This window comes from Aureobasidium melanogenum (assembly GCF_000721775.1).
Source record: "Aureobasidium melanogenum CBS 110374 unplaced genomic scaffold scaffold_24, whole genome shotgun sequence".
Lineage (NCBI taxonomy): Eukaryota > Fungi > Ascomycota > Dothideomycetes > Dothideales > Saccotheciaceae > Aureobasidium > Aureobasidium melanogenum.
Window position 1 is genome coordinate 248,393 of NW_024470076.1, and position 25,351 is coordinate 273,743.

The 25,351-nt window shown below is 48.6% G+C and overlaps 9 protein-coding genes across 9 annotated transcripts; 7 read left to right on the top strand and 2 right to left on the bottom strand.

Annotated features, from left to right (window-relative positions):
• Positions 1-28: 28 nt before the first annotated feature.
• On the bottom strand, positions 29-1,999 carry M437DRAFT_56255 (N-terminal nucleophile aminohydrolase; the record flags this gene model as incomplete). Its single annotated transcript, XM_041023017.1, has 4 exons — positions 29-264; positions 315-1,571; positions 1,628-1,827; positions 1,875-1,999. The coding sequence occupies 4 exons, from the start codon at positions 1,997-1,999 to the stop codon at positions 29-31; spliced, it is 1,818 nt and encodes a 605-aa protein (XP_040876642.1).
• A 770-nt stretch (positions 2,000-2,769) lies between these two features.
• Positions 2,770-4,267, top strand: M437DRAFT_56346 (actin-related protein, ARP3 class; the record flags this gene model as incomplete). Its single annotated transcript, XM_041023040.1, has 5 exons — positions 2,770-2,804; positions 2,862-2,884; positions 2,936-3,174; positions 3,229-4,156; positions 4,209-4,267. 5 exons carry the CDS (start codon positions 2,770-2,772, stop codon positions 4,265-4,267), a joined length of 1,284 nt encoding a protein of 427 aa, XP_040876643.1.
• Positions 4,268-5,273: 1,006 nt separating this feature from the next.
• On the top strand, positions 5,274-6,896 carry M437DRAFT_35288 (putative chitin deacetylase; the record flags this gene model as incomplete). Its single annotated transcript, XM_041019304.1, has 4 exons — positions 5,274-5,490; positions 5,543-6,121; positions 6,172-6,566; positions 6,624-6,896. Coding segments are annotated over 4 exons (1,464 nt in total), but the record flags the coding sequence as incomplete, so codon positions are not given.
• A 1,266-nt stretch (positions 6,897-8,162) lies between these two features.
• On the top strand, positions 8,163-11,796 carry M437DRAFT_56260 (GDPD-domain-containing protein; the record flags this gene model as incomplete). The annotated part of the gene is made up of 3 exons (XM_041023019.1): positions 8,163-8,301; positions 8,353-11,151; positions 11,213-11,796. 3 exons carry the CDS (start codon positions 8,163-8,165, stop codon positions 11,794-11,796), a joined length of 3,522 nt encoding a protein of 1,173 aa, XP_040876645.1.
• A 1,479-nt stretch (positions 11,797-13,275) lies between these two features.
• Positions 13,276-13,770, bottom strand: M437DRAFT_56647 (cyclophilin-like protein; the record flags this gene model as incomplete). Its single annotated transcript, XM_041023088.1, has 1 exon — positions 13,276-13,770. One exon carries the CDS (start codon positions 13,768-13,770, stop codon positions 13,276-13,278), a length of 495 nt encoding a protein of 164 aa, XP_040876646.1.
• Positions 13,771-14,360: 590 nt separating this feature from the next.
• Positions 14,361-15,617, top strand: M437DRAFT_87521 (arrestin domain conatining protein; the record flags this gene model as incomplete). The annotated part of the gene is made up of 2 exons (XM_041028655.1): positions 14,361-15,326; positions 15,375-15,617. 2 exons carry the CDS (start codon positions 14,361-14,363, stop codon positions 15,615-15,617), a joined length of 1,209 nt encoding a protein of 402 aa, XP_040876647.1.
• A 1,552-nt stretch (positions 15,618-17,169) lies between these two features.
• M437DRAFT_56371 (uncharacterized protein) lies at positions 17,170-18,473 on the top strand (the record flags this gene model as incomplete). Its single annotated transcript, XM_041023044.1, has 4 exons — positions 17,170-17,340; positions 17,403-17,507; positions 17,565-17,938; positions 18,002-18,473. 4 exons carry the CDS (start codon positions 17,170-17,172, stop codon positions 18,471-18,473), a joined length of 1,122 nt encoding a protein of 373 aa, XP_040876648.1.
• Positions 18,474-21,641: 3,168 nt separating this feature from the next.
• On the top strand, positions 21,642-23,802 carry M437DRAFT_56313 (uncharacterized protein; the record flags this gene model as incomplete). The annotated part of the gene is made up of 5 exons (XM_041023033.1): positions 21,642-21,855; positions 21,908-22,164; positions 22,215-22,322; positions 22,371-23,400; positions 23,456-23,802. The coding sequence occupies 5 exons, from the start codon at positions 21,642-21,644 to the stop codon at positions 23,800-23,802; spliced, it is 1,956 nt and encodes a 651-aa protein (XP_040876649.1).
• Positions 23,803-24,277: 475 nt separating this feature from the next.
• M437DRAFT_87524 (uncharacterized protein) lies at positions 24,278-25,118 on the top strand (the record flags this gene model as incomplete). The annotated part of the gene is made up of 2 exons (XM_041028656.1): positions 24,278-24,359; positions 24,424-25,118. 2 exons carry the CDS (start codon positions 24,278-24,280, stop codon positions 25,116-25,118), a joined length of 777 nt encoding a protein of 258 aa, XP_040876650.1.
• Positions 25,119-25,351: the final 233 nt, after the last annotated feature.

Genomic DNA, 25,351 nt, shown 5'->3' on the forward strand with positions numbered 1-25,351 from the left:
AATCAATCCTCATTCCATCTCACGCCAATCAAGCATTTTTCCTGCTGGCCTTGAACCTGATTGCACGACCGCCTTGAGCAATGGCTCCGTTACCTGTACTACGAGACATGGTGCAAGTAGGTTTCGTTTCTGATCCATGAAACGATGCCAATGCGAATGAATCTGTGTTGTGAGCAAAGTGTAGATATATTCCTTCGCGCGTTCTCTTCACAGCTAAAACGCCGATGGCGCCTGCTGAGTGACTGTTCTTGACACTCGGGTGTCCTGTAAACATGTCAGTATCTTGATTGATGCACATGATATGTCTGCCTCACCTATAAAGTCACGTTCGATAAACGATTTGATTGCATCAGCATCATCAGTCTCGACAATTCCAGTCGGAGTCTTCTTCACGCTGTAGAAGAGACGCTCGGCTGTCACTGTAGAGGCCATGGTAGTGGCCATGTGCTCGCCCGTTCCACTCGTCACCGCAGCGACTGTGTTCCGATCCTTGTCATCTGGATCGACTGGTATGACGGCAGATCCAATACCAACCAGAGCAGCGGGTCCAATACGACCACGATGCTTCATGCCGATACCTCCTGATGATGCACCACAAGCAATGTTTCCATAGCTGTCGATAGCGATGGCACCCACAGTATCTGTAATGTGATCTTCCTCGCCTATACGTGGCGCGGAGAGAGGTGGGGGTGGGATTGAATCTGATGGCTCGGACGACGGTGGCTCCATAGACTGGACGTCAGTGCCCTCCAGAGTAGGCAAGCCTGTCAAAGTGGGCTGAAGTTCTGGACTTGGTGTAATTGATGGTAATTGCAAGGACTCGGATGACGTCGAACCAGACTCCTGCCCTGAGTCGCCTGAAGAACCATCATGGCGATCACTATAACGCGAGCTGTATAGTTCAGACAAATTCTGATAGTGGTCTATCTGCATCGTGTCGGTCGACGAGAAGGTCTCTGCAAAGTAGTCACCTGAGTAGTGACCGTCGTTGACTCCGCGGCCATTTGTGGCCAGAGGAGAGCTGCTGTAGACTGGACGGGGACCCGGCGGACCATAAGGATCAGAATAGGTCATGAGCGCCTCTGCAGGATACCCGGTAGGGACTCTGGTAGGAGTAGGTGCTTGCAAGCCGTTGGTCGGGGCTTTAAGAGCATGACCTGGTAGAGTAAGGGAATCTGATGATGGGAGGGGCGTAATGGGTTGTGCTTCGTTCCAGACTCCAGATTCGAGGGCACGTGTATGTGCTCGGCGCATCTGTTCCCGCACACGGTCTTCTGAATCAAAACCCAGCAAGTGCTTAGGTGTTATCGCCGTGAGCGAGCTAGGGGTTTGTGGCGCAGAGTTTCTTTTGTTCTTCTCAACGGTATTGAGGTCGTTTCTCCACTTCAACCAGCGTTCTTTGGCAGCAGGAGAGACCAGAGCATCGTAAGGTAGAATTGGCATATCCACGCTTGCAGCGAACTCAATGGCACCCTGGCCGACCAGCAAATTTGGAGGTACTCGACGTAGAGAGAGCAGTTGAGTGCTGCGGTCCAGGAGTACGCGAGCCAATGAGATTGGGTTCTTTATTTCTGCATCATGTCAGCTCGATGTTGAGAGGTGTTGATGTGGTGCTGGAAAGACGTACGTGAGACAGCACCTACAGCTCCACTACGACCAAAATGATCGACAATGGTAGCATCACACTCGACAATTCCATCTACCGCAAGATTGCTTCCATAGCCAGCATTGGTTATCTCACGATCTTCCAGAACCTTAATAGCGATCTCGATAGCGTCAAGAGCAGTCCCACCAGTACGCAAGACTACCATGGCCGCTTTTGCAGCACTACTCGAATTAGCTGGAGGCTGAGGATCTGGATTGAATTGACGTACTCGTTGCAGGCCTGGAGGTGGATCCTTTCATTCTGCAAGCTGTGATAACCAGCACCGGCATGGACAAATATGCATGGTTGATCGGCACCATTCTTTTGGATCTTGCGTGGTTTTGTGTGGAGCATCTCGTATACGAGTTGACGAGGAAACGGTGAAATGACAGATGTTTCTTGAGCGTTGAAGTGAGATATGGCTGAAGGTGTGACGGAATAGCACGACTATTCTCAAGTCGCTGACGTCGAAACAAAACAGGTCGAAGAAGGCACGCTAGGTTGGTAGGGCAAGCGGACAAGAAGAAGGATAAAGCGAGTGATGATAGCCAGAAGAGACGATGGGTCTTGCAACTAGCCGCTTCGGAAGCGACTGAGAGCAGAGTGAAGACTCAAGGATGAGTCGAGTTGATGGAATATGAGATCTAAAGAAGAATAGGCAGGATGTTTGTTGGCCTACAGCTTGGAGGAGGATCGCTCTTTCCATTTTTCTAAGGCTGTGCAGACGCAAATAATCAGTTGAAGCGGGCTGCTTGTCATGACGCTGTTATGATCATAACGAATACTGAATTCTGAAGACACAGGCAAATGGGAGAAACATGGCGCAACAAGAATACTTTTGATATAGAAGTCTACTAGCACTGCGATATACGTAGGTTTGAACTGCCAGGCGGTCAGATGCATTTGACTGCTCTTGGAGAACGTGCACGGACTACAGCGGGGAGAGAGGTTGTGGCCGAGCTCTCCGTGACGACAACGCCCTTGGAAGCCAACGCGACACCAGGTTGGCTGGACTGTTCAAGGATTGCCATACACTCTCGGTCGATATCTCATCTTCAGCTTGACCATTGGCCTCTGGCCTCCCTTTCTTTACCTCTAACACACTCGCCAACACTCCGGTCATCATGGCTAACCAAACTCCGGCCGTTGTCATGGACAAGTACGTGCCTCCCCTGCTCTCATTGCGCGCATAGGCAGCAATACTGACTCCAACTAGCGGTACAGGTTACACAAAGCTCGGTTGGTCACACTAAAGTCTCGCTCATCTTGTTCGCAATACTGAGTCCGCAGGTTTCGCTGGCAATGATTCCCCATCCTTCGTCTTCCCTACCGCCATTGCTACCAAGGGCCCCACCGACAGCTCTGCTGGCCGCTCCGGCAGACCTGGTGGTAACAACTCTTCAATGCTCTCAGGAAAGAGAGGCACAGAGGATCTCGACTACTTCATCGGTGACGAGGCTCTAGCCGCTTCCAGCGGTCCTGGTTACGGCCTTCACTACCCCATCCGTCACGGTCAGATTGAGAACTGGGTACGTAGGACTATGGAATCGTCGACCACTAGCATTGAATACTGATATGCGCAGGATCAAATGGAACGTTTCTGGTCCAACTCGATATTTAAATACCTTCGTGTCGAGCCCGAAGATCACCACTTCCTCCTTACCGAACCTCCTCTCAACCCTCCCGAGAACCGTGAAGCCACTGCCGAAATCATGTTCGAATCTTTCAACGTCGCTGGTCTTTACATCGCTGTTCAGGCTGTGCTGGCTCTTGCCGCTTCTTGGACTTCATCAAAGGTCCAGGACCGTTCCTTGACTGGTACCGTGATCGATTCAGGAGAGGGTGTCACTCACGTCATTCCTGTCGCTGAGGGTTACGTTATTGGTTCCTCGATCAAGAGTGTTCCCATCGCTGGTCGTGATATCACCTACTTCGTTCAGAGTCTCCTCCGTGACAGAGGCGAGCCCGACAGCTCTCTCAAGACTGCCGAAAAGATCAAGGAGGAGTTCTGTTATGTCTGTCCCGACATCGTCAAGGAATTTGCACGCTACGACCGTGAGCCAGAACGATTCGGCAAGCACACAATCAACTACCCGAACGGTCGTAGTGCTGTTGTGGATGTTGGTTACGAGCGTTTCCTTGCTCCTGAAATCTTCTTCAACCCCGAGATCTACTCATCCGACTTCCTCACACCTCTGCCCAACATTGTCGACACTGTCATTCAACAATCACCAATCGATGTTAGAAGAGGTCTTTACAAGAACATCGTGTTGTCTGGTGGTTCCACCCTGTACGAGAACTTTGGCCGCCGACTTCAGCGTGATATCAGACATCTGGTTGATGCTCGTATCCAAGCTAGTGAAGCTCGCAGTGGTGGTGCCAAGTCTGGTGGTCTCGATGTTCAGGTCATTACTCACAAGCGACAACGTCATGGTCCCTGGTTCGGTGGTAGCTTGTTGGGTCAGACACCCGAGTTCAGAAGTTACTGTCACACAAAGGCAGAATACGACGGTTCGTTATCATCCCTTTGCTTGCTGTTTCCCCATACTGACTTGACACGCAGAATACGGTCCTTCAATAGTGAGAAGATTCGCTCTTCTGGGTGGCCCAGGCAGCACCTAGATGGCACATGTAGACTAAACGCTTTGTTCAAACCAAATCAACAAAACCATTTCCATTTCATGACAACACCCAACAATGATGAGTGCCTTCGAGTCTGTCTTCGTCCTCTATTCGACTGCTTCTTGAAGGCAGATGATGATCAACAGATCGTCTGCCAAAATCAATAGTATGCACATAAGTTAACGAGAAGTCCCTGCTGAAATGCACATGTACCTTCAAAAATTGATCTCGGCGTGCATATCCAAGACGACCTGAGCTCGAGGTCGGTTGCATGCATCCCCTAAAAATAAACAAGGGTCGTGGAGCAAAGCATGGGGTCTTGCCGAGGCCGGTCTCTCCCGTCCCAAGAATGTCCAATCACGACTTGATTTCTGAGCAGTCTTCTCACGACTCGTTCTCTCCCTCTTCATCGTGTCCCAGAGTAATGTTTCCAAAGCAAGCCACATGCATACCTCAAACGAATCACCCGATGTTCCGCTGTATACAAGAGACGGCACAGGGCTTCGAGCCATCATCCCGCTTGCTTTGACCGCCAAGCACCTGTACGAAACAGACCATGGCTTCACCTGATGCCGTTCCAGTGTTTCGATCCAGTCGAGATAGATGGTGCATGCGACTTTTCATATCCACCTTTCTACTTCTGGCTGACAAGATCGGTTTCGACTTTCTTGACCACCATATATGGCAAGAAACAATATCCACGATAATGCCCAGACTGCAAGCAAGGGAGGTCAGTGCAGCAACAGGCGAGGTTTGTGGTTGCTGAATATATAATATAGCACGATCAATGATTCTTCAGGTCTGCAAGGTAGGCAGGTTCCTTTTTCTTTTCAGCATTTCTTCGTGCTGCGTCATTCGTTCTTCCCCTCGCTTTGAACTTGTATATTGGGTCTGCTTCTCCAGAGTATTCTGCTTGGCTATCACCCACCTACCGTCTTTTTCGTCCTGAAATCATCAGAAAATGCATTTCAACAGCCTGGCTTTGGCTTCTTTGGCCCTAGTTCCTTCCCTCATCGAAGCTCACGGTGATATTCCTGGAGCACCCAAAGTTTTTGGAAGGAGATCTACCCTGAATGGGGTTAGACGAGCACGTACTGTACCCAGCACTTTCCAGCCAGCCATCTCTGAAGTCCATGACAAGCGTCAGGCTTCTACCAATACCGATGGACAATGTGGACCAGGCTTTGGTTCTTGTGCTGCCGGTTACTGCTGTTCAGAAGCTGGTCAGTATCATCAAGAAGAGAGAGCCCTGTGACTGATGCTGACAATCATCAGGCTGGTGTGGTAAGGGCACTGATTACTGTGCTGCCCCTGGATGTCAATTCAACTATGGCCCCGCGTGTGACGACAATACCATTCCACCTGGCAGCAGCACCTCTTCGGTTGCAAGACCCAAAGTCGGAAATGTCCCATATGGTGGAGCTGGCATCTACGATTGCACAGTGGCTGGAACCATTGCCATCACTTATGATGATGGGCCTTATATCTATACTGATCATGTCCTGGATGTCTTGAAGCAATACAATGCCAAAGCCACATTCTTCATCACCGGCAACAACAATGGCAAGGGAGAGATTGATAATGCCGCTTTCCCTTGGGCTGCGACAATCAAACGAGCATACAATGAAGGACATCAAATTGCATCTCACACTTGGACACACCCCCATCTGTCCAACCTTACCAGTGCTCAGAGAAAGCAAAACATGTACAGCAATGAGATGGCACTGCGCAACATTTTGGGCTTCTTCCCTACTTACATGAGGCCTCCCTACTCTGACTGCACCGCAGAGTCTGGATGCGAGCAGGATATGGCTGACCTAGGTTATCATGTCACCTACTTTGATGTCGATACAGGTACGAATTTTTAAAACCTTGTTTGAAGCTAAGTCACTAACATGCAGTAGATGATTATGATAACGATTCTCCCACACTTATCCAAAACGCAAAGAACAACTTCGATGCAGGAATTGCAGGAGGAAACCCAGCCACCGACGATTACCTTGTTATTGGACACGATATTCACAACCAGACTGCCAACAATTTGACTGCCTACATGCTGCAAAGAGTTCTGGCACTTGGTTACAAACCTGTTACCGTTGGCGAGTGTCTTGGAGACCCTGAAGCAAACTGGTATCGCAGTTCTTCTGGAAATGTCTTCACTTCTTCCACTTCAGCCGTGACTTCAGCCACTTCGACTTCTGCAACTATTGCTCCCACAGCAACCTCGAACAGTGGACAGTGTGGCGGAGGCACCGGGTTTATGTGCACTGGATCTGAGTTTGGAGATTGTTGCTCGCAGGTACGTCATTAACAGATGTTGAGATTTGAGAATTGTACTGACCATATCCATTTCTAGGCTGGATGGTGCGGCTCTGGAACTCTTTACTGCGGTGAAGGCTGTCAAGCTGCCTTTGGTCAATGCGGCATCAATGTTCCTCAGAGCAGTAGTACCACCTCAACTGCCCCACCAGCTCAGCCAACAAAAGTTTCAACTGATGCAACTTGTGGAGGAACGAGCGGTATGACCTGTCAGGGCTCCGTCTTTGGTAACTGCTGCTCGCCTGCTGGATGGTGCGGAAGTACTGCTGCTTACTGTGGCGATGGCTGTCAATCGGGCTTCGGCTCTTGTGGTGATGGCGGTTCGGCAGCAGGAAGTGCTGTTCAAGCAACAACCAATACTGCTGTGAAGTCAACGCTTGCTACATCTGCCACCAGCAAGGCGGCTACCACCACGTCAGCACAGCCAACCCAGACAACGACAGCTGCAAAGGCAACAACCACGAATGGATCGAGACTTCAGGTAAGTGATTGTATATCGCTGCAATGATAGGTCTATACTAACGACTCATCTAGACATGGCTCAACAACTGGTTTAACAAGTTGAGATCTGGATCCAACTAAAGACACAGCCGAGTGTCGTGATCTTGTTTTACGTTTGAATTGTCGGATTATAATGTTGGGATGAAGGTATTGGGAATTGGGTCACAGTCGACCTCTAGATTGGTACTAGACCATACATGAGCTGAGAGAGAAATGTCAAAAGTATTTGTTAATGAGCACAAGATTCTGTATCGAGCCTTGCAAGTTGCAGATTCAGAGACCTGTACCTTTTGACATAAGATCTTTGTCACCACTCTCTGTACAGCAGAAGGCGCTCCATGCGATATGACTGCTGCGGTCTCTCCGAGATAAGTTACCTGCGATACTGCAATCGAAAGCCTCATGTTGCTTTTTCGAAATGGTTCGGAAGTCGCGGGACGAATGCGCTGAAGCCTCGAAGATGGCGTCAATATTCGAAATGTCCAGTCAGCGGATGCCACGGCCTCAAGACATGTATCACACGCGATAGTACAGAAAAGCCTCATTCATGCATTTTCGAAAAGAGGGTCGAGATATGGGGGGGTACAAGATCGGATGACGGATGGTACTTTTGAGTTGGACATGACCGATGAGCCGCGGGGATCCTTGAGGAACGCGCCTTTTTGCAGCCCCTGCAAGTCCGCAACGGACAAAACCATCATCATCATTTTTCTGCCAAGCAAGGTTTCAATCGTAACCAATTAGATAAGAAGTATCCACACGTTCACACCTCTCACCTTTCACTTGACCCTTCACTGTCCGTGTTGTGTGTTGATGCCAGGCACGCTGTCGTGCCCCAATCACTAATCCTAGCTTGCCGTTGCTACTTGAACGAATGGCCTACGTCTCTACCCCTGCTTGCACCTTTACTAAACCAACTGTCCGTTTGCGCGGCTATCAGTGAATCTCACTGTTGTCACTGACCTTGTATCACTCTCCTGAGAGCTCTTTATCTCTACCTCTACCTCTACATACTTCCACCTTCGTGGCGGCTGCCTATCACTGGCATCTTCACTAGGCATTGGATACGATCAGCATGAAGTTTGGACAGAATCTCCCTCGCAATCAGGTGCCCGAGTGGGCATCTGCATACATCAATTACAAAGGCCTGAAGAAATTGATCAAGGCCGCCGTACAACACAGCATCGAGGCTGGTGGTGAAGTCGATCTTGCAGGTGAGTGCTTGTCGCAAACACCTTGGTAGCATGTTCAACTGACTCCTTCAGAATTCTTCTTCGCCCTAGATCGCAACATCGAAGACGTCGACAGCTTCTACAACAGAAAACTCGCCGAATTCTCACGCCGACTTAGACTTCTCTACGATCGCTATGGACAAGCTCCTCAGACACAAGATGGCATGGACAAGGAAGAGATGGAAGACTTGATGGGCGCACTATTGGAGCTCAGAGGACAATATCGCAACCTCATTTGGTTTGGCGAAGTCAACCGCAGAGGCTTCGTCAAGATCACCAAGAAGCTGGATAAGAAGATTGAAGCCTCGCATTCACAAAAGACATACTTGGCCGCCAAAGTTGACCCCAAAGCTTTCGCAAACAACCGTAAAACCGAGTCAGACATGCGTGCCATCAATGACTGGTTATCGAGCTTGGGTGAGGTCAAGGTCTTTGATGACACTGCCTCGATTGCCTCAACTGGCTCGCTGCATCGCGTATCGTCTAGAAACGCTTTGCGCGTACCCACAGCTGTACTGGACAACCTAGAACAGAATGTCCGCCAGGATGATCTTGCCAAGCTGCAGGAGCTCATTTCAACATCCTTGAAGGATCTGTCTCCTTCTATTGTTCAGAAATTGATGCTCAATCTTCTGCAGCGAGCTATCTCCGCAAGATCGTATGATTGCGTCAAGTACCTGCTATCACAAATCTCCTCTCTGACTGAGGATGATGATATGAACAAACGAAATGTCATTCATCGTATGGTGATAGCGACTGGCCGTGCAAGAGCTCTTGAAGAGAATGGACCAGCTGCAGTTCCCATTGGTGCTGAAACTAACTCTTTCATCAATGCAGCAGAGCTTCCAGTCCGTGTTCCTACTTCGTTCAAGGTCCAAGAGAAGGATATTGCTCAAACGCTCGGCCAGGACGATCCTGCAATCAAACTTCTTTCCTTCATCCTCTCGAATCTCTCCGCCGAGCAGAGAGCAGTACTGAAGGAGAGAGATACATACGGCCGTCTTCCTCTTCACTATGCTGCTCAATACGGTTTGGTAGCTGCATCTCAGACTATCATGAAGTACATGCAAGCTTGGGGTCAATTTGATGTCAGCAAGGGCATTGATTCTGACATCTGGCAAGACGCTGAGGGATATGCTCCTCTTCATCTCAGCGTCATCGGTGGCCACTACCGAACCACAAAGGCTCTGCTGCAAGCTGAGGACTGGCATGGTGAGACTGAAGACAGCCATGCTGCCAGACGTAGTGTTGAGAAATCAGGCGCTGCATTGGCTTTGGCGACAAAGAACAATTTCTACATGATCGTCAAATTGCTGGTTGAGGCTGGCATTGACATCAACTATCAAGACGAGCAAGGTGAAACAGCTTTGCATGTTGCTGCCCGCTTTGGTTTTGTGGAGTGCACCAAGTCTCTTCTTGAAGGATCTGAGACTCAAAAGGCCAACCTTGAGATTACCGAGAAGACATATGGTTGGACGCCACTTTTCATAGCCTGTGTCGATGGCCACCTTCCGATTGTCGAACTTCTGATTGAAGCTGGTGCTGAGGTGAACAAGGCTGATTTGTCGGGTTGGTTGCCTATTGAACATGCTGCCCTCAGAGGTCATCTTGACGTTGCGAACAAGCTGGAGAACCTCAGCCCGACCCCTGAGAATCTCGATGCACCTTCACCACTCCTCAGACCTAGCAATGCTCCAGGTACATCACCCAAGAACAACTCTTCTATTGGAGACCGACGATCCAACGCTCCTCAAGGACGTGATGCTCCTCGCATACCCGAACCTGTCAAGACTTTCGGTCACAGATACCTTACGGATGAATCCATGGTGCTGGTCAGTCTCGGCTCTATGGACAACCGTAAGAATGTTCCTGCAGTCACTCTTGACAATATCCCCCTTGCAGACGCACATGCTACTCAGTTGGATACTGCTCTATCGCTGGTCGTAGCGGCAACAGGTGCAAACGGAGAGCCAACAATCGTGGATCTGCCTGTTCAAGAGAACATCAGCACTTCACCTATCACATTCAAGACACGCGACCCGACCAAAGTCAGACTGCTCTTTGACATTGTTCCCACATATTCTGGTTCAAAGGACAAGATTGTCGGTCGTGGTGTGGCCTTGCTTTCTAGTATTAAGCCTAGCATTGGTTCAAAGCGCATGTTGCTTCAAGGTGACTTGAGTGTACCAATCGTCGCTGCAGAGACTTTGGATGTCATTGGCTCTGTCAACTTCAACTTCCTCATCATTACACCTTTCCAGCATCCCAACATGCATATCGCCGAAGATCAGACTTATTGGAAGAGCACATCAACACAAGTCATTGGTCACCGTGGCTTGGGTAAAAACATGGCATCCATGAAATCATTGCAGTTGGGAGAGAACACTCTTCAGTCTTTCATCGCAGCTGCTAACTTGGGTGCCTCTTATGTCGAGTTCGATGTCCAACTCACCAAAGATCACGTTCCTGTCATTTACCACGATTTCTTGGTTAGCGAGACAGGTATTGATGCACCTGTGCATACATTGACCTTGGAACAGTTCATGCATGCAAGCGAGGGTCAAACACCGAGAGGCTCACGTCCCCCATCACCCAAGAGAAGTCATTTGGATGGTGTGTTTGAGCAATCACGCAAGCAACGTTCTTACTCGCTTGGTGGTGCTCAAGATGAACGTGCTCCTGACATGTCTGAGCGCATGAAGCATACGCGTGACTTTAAAGAGAAAGGCTTCAAGGGCAACAGCCGTGGTAATTTCATTCAAGCACCTTTCACCACACTTGAAGAGATGTTCAAGACGTTGCCATCTTCGATTGGCTTCAACATTGAAATGAGTGAGTTTTCCTTGCAGTCCTCACTACCACTTGCCAGACCACTAATTACGTGTTCCCACAGAATACCCCATGCTCTTCGAATCAGAAGAACACGACATGGACACTTACGCCGTAGAACTAAACTCCTTCGTCGATACCGTCCTCACCAAGGTCTACGATCTGGGAACTGGCCGCAACATGATCTTCTCCTCCTTCAACCCAGACATATGTCTTCTCCTTTCCTTCAAACAACCTTCCATCCCCATCCTCTTCCTCAGCGACGCTGGAACCTCTCCTGTAGGCGATATCCGCGCCTCCTCCCTTCAAGAAGCCATCCGTTTCGCCTCACGCTGGAATTTACTCGGTGTGGTTAGTGCCGCTGAACCGCTGGTCACTTGCCCTCGCCTGATTCGCGTTGTCAAGGAAAGCGGTTTGGTTTGTGTTTCGTATGGCACGTTGAATAATAACCCGAGGATGGTGCAGAGACAAGCTAAAGAGGGCATTGATGCTGTGATTGTGGATTCGGTGCTTGCCATTAGAAAGGAGTTGACGGCTGCGCAGCAGAAGGCTGGGGAGCAAGAGCAAAAGCAAGAGCCTGAACCGGTTATTGAAGTGCCGCAGGTTGTGCCTACGGCGAATGGGGCCAAGACTAATGGACATGCTTGAGTTGAGGGAGGGGATGGGAAAAAAGTGCAAGATAGAATCAAGATATGATGCATGGCGACGGTATGTACAATATCACTAGCAGCATTGGAGGTATAGCGGGTTGCTGCCTTTCTCAGTCGCGTTTTCTCGAGCAATCTTCTTCTTTTCCTTCGCCTCATGTTCCAGCAATGTGATTGTTGTCGTGTGGTCAAGCAGGTAAGCATGGTCAGGGTTATGCACTCAACAGGCATTTTTCGCATCATTCACAACACCACAGCAAAATCCAAGATACTTGTAGGTCTTCAGCTCATCTGATATGATACTCCTGTGTTCTGCCGCGTGTTCAACTTTATCTGCAGGTAGCCGGGCGCTTGGTGATTCCGAGTTGTTCAGTGTTCATCCTCGATATGTGTTGGAAAGCAGATCATGTCGAGTTGCTGTCTATGACTCGATGAAGGTATCCACCACTTATCTAATCGTAAAGACAGCAAGTAAGTTGGTTGTGAAACTCCCAAAAGCAACACTTCACATTGAATAGGAATATTCAAGGGGCGAGGACATCTTACAGCAGTACCTTATATTTTATGCTCGAGCCGATGCAGGTGCACAAATCCGCCAAGAGCTTATGCAATCAAGACTTCACGCACCAAAAAAGGAATCCCACAAATTCCAAGTCAAGGCACGGAAAAAAAACTCGATTCTACCACCATTTTCTGAGGCTTTCCAAAAACACAAGATATTCATACAGAAAGCAAAAGTGATGTTGACGAGAGTGGGATTTGAACCCACGCCCTTTCGGACCAGCGTATTGGAAGAACCTTAAGCTGGCGCCTTAGACCGCTCGGCCATCTCGCCTTTTCGGGAACACGATGATCTTGCGATGTTCGAGTCCTTGATGAGGTGTTCGTTGTCGGGTGTGTATATATTCTCGAGGCTGGAACCTGATGATAGCCGAGAATGGTCAAACAGTATATGTTTGGCGTCCGGACGGTTGACGTGAGGTCCTGGTGGTAGGGCCGTAGTGTCGGAACAGTGTTGCTGTGCCGAAGGATCTTGTCATAGGGTGTGAGAAGAATAGCAGAAAAGAAAGATACGGAAGATGAAAAGTGAAGAGATATTGATTAGAGTAGTCCTCGAAAAGAGCCAAGGAACAGGTATAGTATTGTTGTGCCAGAGTATGCTGGGCGTCTTTGAAGATAGAGTGCGCATGGCAGACAAGTAGGGTCAGCGCGACTTGGATCGTGAGACCTCACGCTCTCTACTCGAGGCTTTGTAGATAAGATCTGGTGCTACCATGCAACGCAGGGCTTGTTCATAAGGTCGAACGGATGCTGTGTAGCAGGTCTTTGTGAAGAGGCAGGCTGCATCGCATGTGACGAATGGCCGATCGCTGATCTGTGGCGCATGTTGCGAGTGCTTGAGTTGGCAGCACTTTTTGTGCATAGCTTAGACTGGTGCACGTTGGCATGAAGTATGATGAGCAGATAGATGTCGCTTGTCTCATCTCTGCTCGTCGGCAATGGGGTTGGCGTGAATGTGGACACTCTGAATGCGAATGGGGTCCTTGGGTCTATTCTTTTTGTCGACCTGGACCGACTCCATCTTGTCCAGAGTGTCCCATCCTTCTATTACGCGACCAAAGACGGTGTTTTTTCCATCAAGGTGAGGGGCCTTGTCAAAGGTGACGAAAAACTGGCTGCCGTTGGTGTTGGGGCCTTTGTTGGCCATACTCAGAATGCCGCGCTGGTTGTGTTTGAGCTGTGATTTGATCTCATCTTCGAAAGGTTGGCCATAGACGCTGGGACTGTCTTTGGTTGAAGTGGCAGCAGGAGAGCCGGCTTGGATCATGAAAGACGGGATGAGACGGTGAAAGGGCGAGTCATTGTAAGCGTCGGATGCGCAGAGGGCGAGAAAGTTGTAGGTCGTCTTGGGGCAGGCGCTGCAGAAGAGCTCAAGTTTGAGGTCGCCGTGAGTTGTGTGCAGAGTGACGGCCATGGTTGTTGGACTAGCTGGTCAGTAGCTGAACAAAATTGGATAATGGTATGCAATGACGCTGATGGCGGGCAGGTGCTCGGCGTCTGGCTCGTGCTGTTGCTTGGTTGTGGTTGCGCGGGTCGCGGTTTCCTCGTTTGATTGCTTGGAGTGGCATCAGCTCATCAAACCAAGGAAGGCCCGCTCGACTTGTACGAGTTTCAGCGACATCATCGCTCAACAACTAATAACTCAATCTGTATTCTTATTTTCCAACCCTTGCCTTCTTTCTACGTGACTGTCGTCGGTCGCTCTGCCCTGCGTGACGCTTGTGTCTAGACCTCGCCCCTTGTCCGTTGCCGTCCCCGCCTCTGCCGGTCATTGTCTGTATTGGTTGACGTAGACGAGTGTCTGAGACTCTCATAAACCCAACTGCTGACAGGCTGTCTGCAAGAGCATTTCGACTGTACACCTCGCACCCAACCTTTCTCGACATAGCTGGACCGCCCTTCTCGACGTCCCTCGCCCTTGCTGCGCTCTCAATCTCCATCCACCGACTCGGTCCATGACATGCGGCCAACAGCGCCTCTACTGACGACGACCCTGCGCCCAACATGACCACCGCCTTTGTGCGTGTTTCTGGTCCGCCGAACAGTAACTTCCTCGTTGGATATCCTGGAATCTCGGCAACTTCTCCGCGCATAGAGGGCAAAGTCGAGATACGTCCGCTACTCGGTGTTTCCGCTCCTGTTCATGTATCACTGGTCACCGTCTGCCTACAACGGCGCGAGAGCATTCATCCTTCAGCCGACACAATAAAAGGTCATCTTGTCACATCAAATCGCAGGGAAATCATAGACATAGTTGGCAAGGAGATGCTGTTGTATCGCGCTCCCTTGGGTCGTGAGAGCGAAGCCATTCTGTCCATGGATCTCCCGTTTGTCATATTTATCCCATACGGCCGCGGCGGTGAAGAAATGGCGAGACGAGTACCACCAGCGAGCTTACAGTTGGATCGTCGCGCTGCCGAAACCTACTACGAAATTGTCGTCACTGTTCACCACGGCGCAAGCGACCAAAAGAAATACCCCTTTCCTGTACCCATTGCGAGATACGATACCTTGTCGACCTTTGGCATGTACAATCGACCAGAAAGCGCCGAACGTGTAGTCGACCACCTTGTCACACTCGCCATTTCATTACCACGCTGGTCTTATGGTCCTCTTGATCCAGTCAGCGTCTACATCAAATTAACACCAAATCCCGATATGCTTAGGAAGGCTATGAAGGCTACAGTCAAAGCAATCACAATGAGCATTGAAGAGGAGGTCATATACAACCATCAAGGAGATGAACCACAACGCAAAGCAAAAACGTTGGCTTCTTCCACCCATCGAGTAGGGATTAAGATGCCCGAAGCTGGCTATTTTACAAACTTGGGTCTTGTCTTTCCAGCTAGAGATTTACGCAATTCAGAAGGCATCTTGCCTCGCCAGAAGCGAGAATTTCCTCTTTACGCTGTAAGCGGCTTTACAACCACCGGTACTCTGTACAAGATAGAGTATTATCTGGTGGTCAAGGTATGTCTCCTGAACATTATTATCAATCCTTTTTCTAACGTTGGACAGGCCGTCATGTCTGGTGCAAAAGACATAATGATCCGTCAACCGATCGTTGTCTGCCCGTGGGATCATGCTGGCTGTAAAGAAGAGATGGAAGCCATTGAACAAGCTGCCAAAGACGCCTACCACATCTCTCCCGACAACCCAATGCTACCTGCTTCTACCATCGTAAGAGCCTCTGATGCCAACGGTCTCAAAAGTCTAGGCATGACCATGGTCGGAGGTCACAGGAAACCTCTGATTGAATGAGCTCGAACAAACTTCTAGTATTGTTTGCTTCTTTGTACCAATTTTTGGAACAAGTCACGACGTCACGACTGGTCCACTTTTCTTCATTTCTCAAGGAGCGGAAGGGACAAAATGCTGATTTGGCGAGGAGTTTTGGGTGTTGGAAAGATCGGGTATCTGTCAGGCCGGCAGATGTCTCAGTCCCTATTATCAAGGACGAAGACAGGCGTTTCCTTTGAAAGACCTTTGAATTGCATTTCTGGAGTTTCTTTTTTTTTGTTTTCCACTGTTGCATCCCTTTGTCATCCATCTTCAATGGTGACACCTTTTTGTCAACAACCGGCTTGCCTCCATATCGGGCAGCTTAATGCATGACCACATTCAAGAAACCAAAAACTCGATTGCCTTTCCTCATGACCAAGATCTGAGAACTGCTGTTACCTGTTTGTGAACCGTCAAGAAAATGGTTTAGATAACCGACATACTTGGACCAAAAATCTGGGTCTGGTCTGGGGGATAGACTGCGCGCGGCTGTTTCATGAAGTGGAGTGTCGCCTTACGCAACAAACCTCCCCACCTACCGACTTTCTCGAATCAGGAATGGGAAATTGCGTCCCCTACAGAATGAGACATCTTTGGTATACCTCTTCCGAAATGCCCACAGTGATCCACTTGAGGGGTACGAGTACGAATTGGGTTGCGCAAGTGGGTATCGTCTTGTTTTGAAGCTTCAACTTTTACTTTTCGATGAGTCTCGAATTCTGGCTTCAACTCTCTTGAATTGTGATCTGTGAAGAGAGCTACACCAACAAAACTCGACGACCGAGCTATTATAGTGTTATGAGACAATCATATAGGGCTGGTAATCTCGATTGGAATTTCGACAACACCCTCACGCAATGGCTGACACCAAGTCCAACTTTCAAATCTTCCAACAGCCATGGTTCTGACAAGACTGACTCATTGCGACAACGAACCAGACAAGGGTCTAGGACTTATAAGAGAACGATGTTCACACAATAGCTTGAAACTCAGAAACTGCTTGACAGTTTCAAACCTCGCTCTTTGAAGGAGATTCAGGTAGATTGGCTCTCCACGCCATGCCATTGGCGTGTTTTTGACTGAGGCTCAAGTAAAAGTCTCTATCTATGCACAGAACAAAATGCTTTGTAGATCTTTCTGATTCGGCGGGTGGGTTCGTGCCTTCGATCCTCCTGGGTTAAGCGCTTCCATGTCTGTATTAAGTAGAGCAAGGCATCCCAATTTCTCTTCTTGAGGAAATGGCAAGGCTGCCTGCTTTTTGCAGACGCATTACTCTATCTTCTGGAGGATCTCTCCTTTGCGACCTTGATTTATTTTGTTGATATTACATTTTCATCTTTCGTCCGCTCTTTCCATTTTGGCTTTTTCTGTTTTCACTGTCCTTGGTCTGGCATCTGGATTTCTACCAACACGACTTCTGGTATCTTCCTGTGGACACTCAGAGACCGCGCCACTTCGTATGGTATCAAAGGAATCACAGATCGAAACTCTACATGGTCTTCACCTACTGCTGCTTGCAAATTTATTCTAAATGTCTGGATCAAATTCTTCTTTCTCTGCGGTTACGGATACGGATCATCGAGGCTGGCTCTGGATAACCGTCATCACCTGCACAATAATCTGTCCTTTATTATTTCTTGGACGAGGGATAGTACGGTATAGGAGATATGGTCTTGATGACCTTGCTGTTGTTCTTTCTTTTGTGAGTTGATCGGTCGTCTATCTGCGTATCATACAAGAAAAGAAGCTGATGAAGAAAATCAGGTTTTTGTCATGGCACATTCAGCGCTCTTGATGGGATCGCTCAAACTAGGATTTGGAGTATTATTGACACCTAGGACACAAGCAGGTATTCTCAGAGCTGCAAAGGTGGGAAAGCAACACAAGAAAGGGAAAGCAAAGCAGGTATACTGACTCTCATCACAGCTGGTCTTCGCAAGCAGAATCCTACTCTCTCTCATCCTTGGAGCCTCCAAACTATCAGCTTTGCTTCTTATGCGCCGCCTCTTACCACCAAATGGCGTTCGCACTTATATCTGCAATACAGGCATTGTGCTTGTCATCATCTGGGGTGTGATGGCTGTCCTCACCACAAATACGAATTGCTCGCCTAGTCATGTCTTACTAGAGAACAAGGAAAACAGCTGTCGATACTTGGATACTCGGATTACTATCACCATGGCTTTGAGTTGTGCTACTGAGTTGGGAGTACTTGGTCTTGCTATTGCCTTCTTCAATCAGTTTCGAGTAGAGACACCACAGAGGAAGTGGATCTTGATGGCTTTTGTGTTGCGTGTACCGTAAGTTTCTCCTTCCACAATATCGATAACTTCGTCTTGAGTATATACTGATCCATGGAGCAGAAACATCGGACTAAGCATCGCTTACCTCCTCGCCTACTGTCACTTCCTCTCCCATGGCCTCTCTAGTATCTCCTTCATCCCCGTCGCCATCCTCCAACAAGTCCTCGCCACCTACTCTTTCTTGTCCTCAGCCTCTACCGCCTTCTTCCCCTTCACCATCCCCATTCCCCTCTCCACCTCTCCCTATTCCTCAGATTCCCCACTCAAAACCCTTTCACGCAGTAAACTTGCCAGAAGAATGTCTACACCTATGTCATTCTTCGGTGACAAGATCAGAGGAGACAGAGAAGTGTTTTCGCATAAAGCGAGGGTATTTGCTGATGTCAAGGGGGTTGCGAGAAGAGAAAGTGAAAGAAAAGTTAGACAGCAGAATAGACAGAGGGAAAGGGTAAAGGGACATAGAAGTGAAGAGAGTCAGGAGAGTTTGAAGGGGATTGTTAGGGAAGAGACTTTTGAGGTGCAGGTCGTGTAGGATTCTTTGTTTTGTTTGTTGTTGACTTCCTTCTTGGTGTCGGCATTGCTGGTTGTTTGGGGTCTGAATTCTTTGGGAGAAGATGTGTCAAGCTAGCTATCAATACCAAGACGAGCCCATTGACTCAAAGTGGGCCCCGAAAATCTCCCCTCGAAGGTCAAGGATTGAGTTGCATTGTTTTGCAAAACAATGGCTGGGTTGTTGAGAGGTACAAGAGAGATGTCACTTACTCTATCCGCGTACCTTTCGCAAAGATGGCTGGCCTGGGGCTCTGAATCCTTCATGAGAGATCCTCGGAAATTGAGGACTGAGTCGCAATGTTCTTGCAAAACAGTGGCTGGTTACTGAGAAGTACAAGTAAGATGTCACTTGCTCTATCTAAGATTCGAAAAGCTGGCGTTCCTCAGCTGGTCGAGAAGAGCTAACGTGTAGCGATGTACATACGATAGCTGGCTCCAGCTGTTTCAAGACGAGGTACCTTTCGCACCCAGGTTGGTGGGCGTAGTACTGGATATACCTTGAATACGACGATTCTGCGTGCGGGAAACGGCTGTCAGAAGCGCCGTCGTGCTCTAGACATCAAATATACTTTGCAATAAACTTGGTTTGATCAACGCTCTTGCACGAGATCTTGTCAGATACGAGCCTTGCAGACCTATTTCCTTTTATGAAGCACATGGATTGATATGATTCTGTACAAGGGACCTTGTAACTATGCAATGCAATGACAAGAATCCAGGAACACGATGCATATGGCATCCTTCTCTATCTCAACGACCAGGGCTTGTCTGCAAGGTATTTGAGAGGCGACCGAGATTTGAATTGGTTGTACGGACCAATAGCAAATACGGCTTGAACGAGGAAAAGGCAGGATCGATTTCTCTGAAAAGAACGCACCTCGATTGCGCATACCCAAACGGGTAATTTCAAAACCGAAATGCCGTATATCCGAGTCACAAAAAGAAAGAAGCAAGAGATGACTTTTACTTTCCACAAAATGCATATGCCATATGGGATAATCCTCCTGTCAACACCTCACAGTGAGACATTACCCGGGAGCGGTCCTTTCCGAGAACATTATTCAAGAGTCTATCTGAGAGTTTCAAGAGTTGGACAAGTCACGCGAGTTTTCCTGGAGCATCATTGGGTTGTGGGTTTTTGTGGGCTTGTGTTTTGATAGATTGGACCAAGCTTGATATAAAAGTCCGCTTCGGCTCCCCACGCAACCCTCCAGACTTCAGCTGTTTTATTGCCACCGCGCTGGGCGTGCTTTGCTCCTCGCGATCAGTGCGTTCATCGAGATGCAACAAGAAGGAAGCGGCTTGGCAGTCTTGGAGGCTCGTGTTGTCGTAGGAGTGCAATTGTGTGGGTGGCATTCTCGTCGTTGTTCGAGGTACGTGCTGGAGGTATCTCCGCCCGATGTTCGGTGATAAATTCAGGTCGTTATCTCGAAATTTGAAGCACTTGAGATTCGTAGAAACAGAATGGATGTTCATCAGGCTCTCACGAGCTTTATACTCTCTGTAGTACGCAGAAATGTCAATCCGGCAGGGTGCCGAACGTGCTTGACCGACGTACAACACCAGCAGTCGGGAAGCCGTATGCTGTACTAACAACTTGACATCAACGTAAATTCTCCGACGCAGGTCCGTGAATCATTGAAGATGACTAGCAAGCATATGGTCGTAGAGAAGAAGACTCGAAAAAAGTGAAGCACTGTCATTTGAATGTGAGGTTCATCGAAGCTCTCTTCAAAGCTCAATAAAGTCGGAGTTCAACTCAGTCTTGAGACACCAAGATAACTTCACCTTGCTTCCGTGACCATGTGCAGCACTTGGCGAGAAGCATCCACGCACGAGATCCATGCCTGAAACATTTGCTTGTCTGATAGCCATTGTTGAGCCATGTGTTTGAAGAAGTGTAAACAACGAGGCAGGGCATAATCCTTGCCTTGAACAAGGTTCGCGTAAGCAGCATTAGCATGCAAGGAAAGTCCTTGCCCGGCTGAGGAGCGCGTGCTGCATACATGTTACGGCATGAATCGCGTAGGTTAACATGTCAGCCCCGTCATTAATCGAGATGCCAACTGTGACTGCTCATGTAACAGGCAAACTGGACAACATTGCGTGTCCTTGGAGGCTCTAACGAGGTGGGGTCAAGACTAAATACCGACCGTTACATGGAGCGGTACCAGAAGAGTCGGAATAAGCTCCACCAAATCACCAAACAGAAGTTGCACAAGCTGAAGCTGTGGCTGGTGTGGTTGCCAACAGTTGTCGCCAAGCTTTGACTGGCACGGCAATTATGACGCTGATACAAAGTAACGTCCCGTCCTCTTGTCCCAACCCTCGGGTCAAGTTGAAGGACTATCCTTGCACTACACGTCCATCCTTGTTAGTTCGGAGATTTATTGCTGTACGACTTGCAGATGCAACAATTCGAATGAGGCCGGGGCCATGGCAGTGTTGAGGCCATGAGGTCTTGAATTGAATGTCTCAACCATGCACAATCACTCTACAGCAAGGATTCCATGAATTGCGAGCCTCATAACGATATCTGACCAGCGGTACATGTATCCGAGTGAGTATGCATAGGTACATTGTGCCGGCGAGACCGCCTTGAAGCTCTTGATCTCGTGGAAGAGGGTGGGGACTCGAGATCACAAAGCTAAAGTTTAACATGCATGAACAGCTAAGAGCATCACGCATGCATGACAAGTAGAGGTGTGCCATAGAAACGGTGTCGATTTACACCAATACCGCTTTACCCAACACTGTCCCTCCCTCGCCCACTGCCTTATGCACGACCCGCCACTTGCTATACACCCGCCCTGGCAGGATCGGCTGGTCACTCCTCTTGCCAACTTTTAGCTTCTTGTTTTGACCTTGTTGCTGGGAGAAGCTACTGTGAAGGAGCGGATCCTTTAGCGAGTGGATGCTGTTGGCACCCAAAGTACCAATGCTGGTAGGTGATTGCCTCTTTTCTGGGTCTGGCTATATAGTAGGAGCAGACTCCCAGCCTTTTCTTCATCAGCAACCCAGGTGTGACCTTCCTATCTTTTGTCCTCCTACCTGTCTTTCGTTTCAACATTCTGCAAACACCCGTTATACGTTCCACAACCTACTTTTATACCTATTCATTTGACTTCTCTCTTTATTTGCGCTTGAGATGAAGGCCGTAACCAAACTTTCTACCGCGGTACTGTGGGGGTCCGCTGTCGCCTATGCTTGGGTACCCCATTTTGAGAAGACGAAGCGTCAAGAAAGTCCAGTATATCACGACTGGAATTCTACTGCACCTCCTAGTCCCTCGTACCCGGCTACCAACTACAGTTCCCTTCCTTGGTTTCCCAATAACACACTCCCTCAGGATGTGACTAATGGTTCGTACCCTCTACGATAAGTCAATAATTACTGGCTAACCACGTTGTTAAGGTCTGAGCCCGTGGGGTATGCTCGATCATCCTGGATTCGGTCCATGGGTTGATGGACCCATGCCTCAAGGTTGTCCCTGGGGTATGCGACAGCAAAATGACACAAACCCCTATAACGAGAAGAATGTACCCAACACTGGCATGACTCGTTACTACGAGTGGACGATTACCAACCAAACAATGGCTCCTGATGGTGTTGAACTTCCTCTCCTTGTGGTCAATGGTCAATTCCCAGGACCGCTCATTGAAGCTAACTGGGTAAGTAGAAGTTCTCAGCTTATGCGAAATGCGGATTCTAACAATTTTAGGGTGATTGGATCGAGGTCAAAATCACAAACAATCTCAACGAGGGTACTGCCATGCACTGGCACGGATTCCTCCAAAAGGGCACTCCTTGGTATGACGGTACTCCTGGTGTAAGTTGTCATCCTCTACACAAACCGAGATGTTTTCTGACAGATTAGATTTCTCAATGTCCCATTGCTCCTGGAAAATCTTTCACTTACCGCTTCCGCGCTGAACTCTATGGTACCAGTTGGTGGCACTCTCACTGGTCAGCTCAATATCTTAATGGCTTGGCTGGTCCTATCATTATTCACGGACCCGTTGCCGACGAGTACGACATCGATCTAGGACCTGTCATGTTGACTGATTGGTTCCACAACAACTACTTCAACTTGCTCGAGCAGGTCTTCTTTGCTTCAGAATTTGGACCAATCTTCCCGCCATTTGCCAACAACATGCTCATTAACGGAAAGAACAACTACGACTGCAAGAACACCAATCTTACTTGTACTCCCAATGCAGGCATCTCCCAGTTCCGCTTCCAGAGCGGCAAGAAGCATCTCTTGCGTCTGATTAACCATTCTGCTGAAGCGATCGTCTTCTTCTCGATTGATGGATATCAACTCAAGGTCGTCGCCAATGATTTTGTCCCTGTCGAACCTTACTACACCGATCTTGTGACTCTCGGTGTTGGTCAGCGTACCGATATCATTGTAGAAGCTACAGGCAACAGCACTGATTCAGTTTGGATGCGCATGACCGAAGGACCTTCAGGACTTGGACCACCTCAGGGCCAAACTGGCTGCAGCTTGAATGATGGCAATGGTGTTGAGGCTCTCGCAGCCATCTACTACGAGAACGCCGACACTAGTGTGCCTCCCACCACAGCAACCACTATCGCCGAATCCCGTTACTACTTCCCACTCAACTGCAACAACCAGCCCCTGAACTACACCGTTCCGAAATATCCTATCCCTGTACAGGAGCCTGATGTCGTCCTCAACTTCACCATGTCCGCTGGATACAACTCCACCGGTGCCTTCTTGTGGTACTTGAACAATGAGACTTTCGTGATCGACTACAACGATCCTATACTCCTTGAGGCTGGGCTTGGCAACATTGACTTCCAAAAGGAGAGGCGTGTCTTTGACATGGGAACCAACAAGACCGTCCGTATAATCATGCAGAGTGTCGGTTTCCCTGCTTCCCGTGAGTCATGCTTCTTCTATACACATTGACGAGATATACTAACGAAGCCTTGCAGACCCCATGCACATTCACGGTTTCAACATGCAAGTCCTCAGTGAAGGTCTTGGAACTTGGGACGGTGTCTCCATCACAAACCCTTCCAACCCTCAACGTCGCGATACTCAGCTCGTCCAACCCAACGGCTACCTCGTTGTCCAGATCGAGCTTGACAACTGGGGTCTCTGGCCTTTCCACTGTCACATTGCTTGGCACATCAGTGAAGGCATGAACATCAACTTGCTCGTTGATACGCCTTATGTCACCGATGAGATGCAGATCCCATATGTCATGGCACAGACCTGCCGTGATTGGGCTGCATACACCAACACGACTGTTGTCAACCAGATTGACTCTGGTCTGTAGGCTTTGTTTTGATCTTACCTTTGTCCGTTCTATATAATCTTCTTCTGCTGTGGCTCTTGGGGCTATGGTTTAGCACTTAAAGTGTAATGTCAATATTTTTATCTACCTATAACAGAATCAAACGATTAGTCTAACGCCTACTTGTCTTGTTGTAGGGATAGAGAGGCAGACCTGTAAGATACGGGATCTGAATAATGAGCCATTAAGCGCTGACAAAGCTCTGCCCGATCTGGATTGATACGTATGCAGGTTCACTGCACGTAATCAATCACGCGAGAGGAAAGTTTCCCTTAACCCACAGACCTCACCGCCAATTCATTTTCCTTAAGGCCTTGAGACTCTCATACTTCGTTCAAACGTTTCTGTGTTGCATTCATCTTTCCCATCTCATACCTTGCATACAGCTTGCGGCAGTACGAAAATAGCATCATCTGTCTGCTGGGCCATACATTGACTGTTTGGGATCCTTCGAACAATGGTCAGCATCTTGGATACGACTTCACCTTCGATTCAGCAGCAAACCTGTTCCTGCAAAGGCGAATCAATCTTGGGTCAATGTATGTCATCGTCAATCAAGAACAGCTCAACCTGAACGGATTATTAACACCCGAAACTTATCAGGTCACTTCTTGTCACCACCCAACCGGGCGGACGAGCATGGTCACTACAAATGTATGGTCGAACATGCAGGAAAAGTCTATACAATCACATGGCGCGGATCGATGAATTATCCTGATGTTATTGACTTTCTAAATGATGTGGAGTACAAATGTAAAGAGATTGTCTTCCAGCCTGCGAAACAGGAAGTTTGGTCTTCCTCGAAGCTTGTCAACTTTGGCGCCGACGCTGTCCTGAGATGCTCACACAAAGGCCCATATCCGATCATCAAGCTTGCCCATCCTGGGGACGAGTCTCGTCTGCGCATTCAGCATGAGTTCGAAATCATGAAAGCTATGGCCTCCGTCGAACCAGCACTGCCAGTACCCAAGATAGACCAACATCTGCTGTCAGACGAGCAGGGCATCTTTGGCTACCGATTACGACTTTTGAATAAGCTTGAACAGGACGAACTAGGACGACGTTTGTCAGACGTTAAGGACGCTATAGAATGCTTGCACAGGGCTGGATTCTCGCATGGTGATTTGAACCCGAGTAATGTCATGAAGGACGACCAAGGCAATATAGTGCTCATTGACTTTGGTTGTGCAGGAGAGATTGGCAAGGAATCTTCTAAGTCCGTGCCAACATGGGTCTACCCAGGTCTGTTGGTCACTACAGACACGGACTGGAAATCACTCGAACGATTTACAATTTGAAAATAACAACATGGTCATGGGAAAAATGAACGTAAGTACCCGTGATGTCAGCATCTCATAGTAGCCTACCGACATGGACATGACTACCAAAATGCACAAAAGCTTTCCAAACAGAGTCATGGCCACTGACATACCTTAGAAGAATGTCTCTCACTGGATACGAATTGCTTTCTGAGAGGATTGGTGCATTTTTATAGTAGGAAATAACAATTTTGCCGTAGAGGGAGAATCAT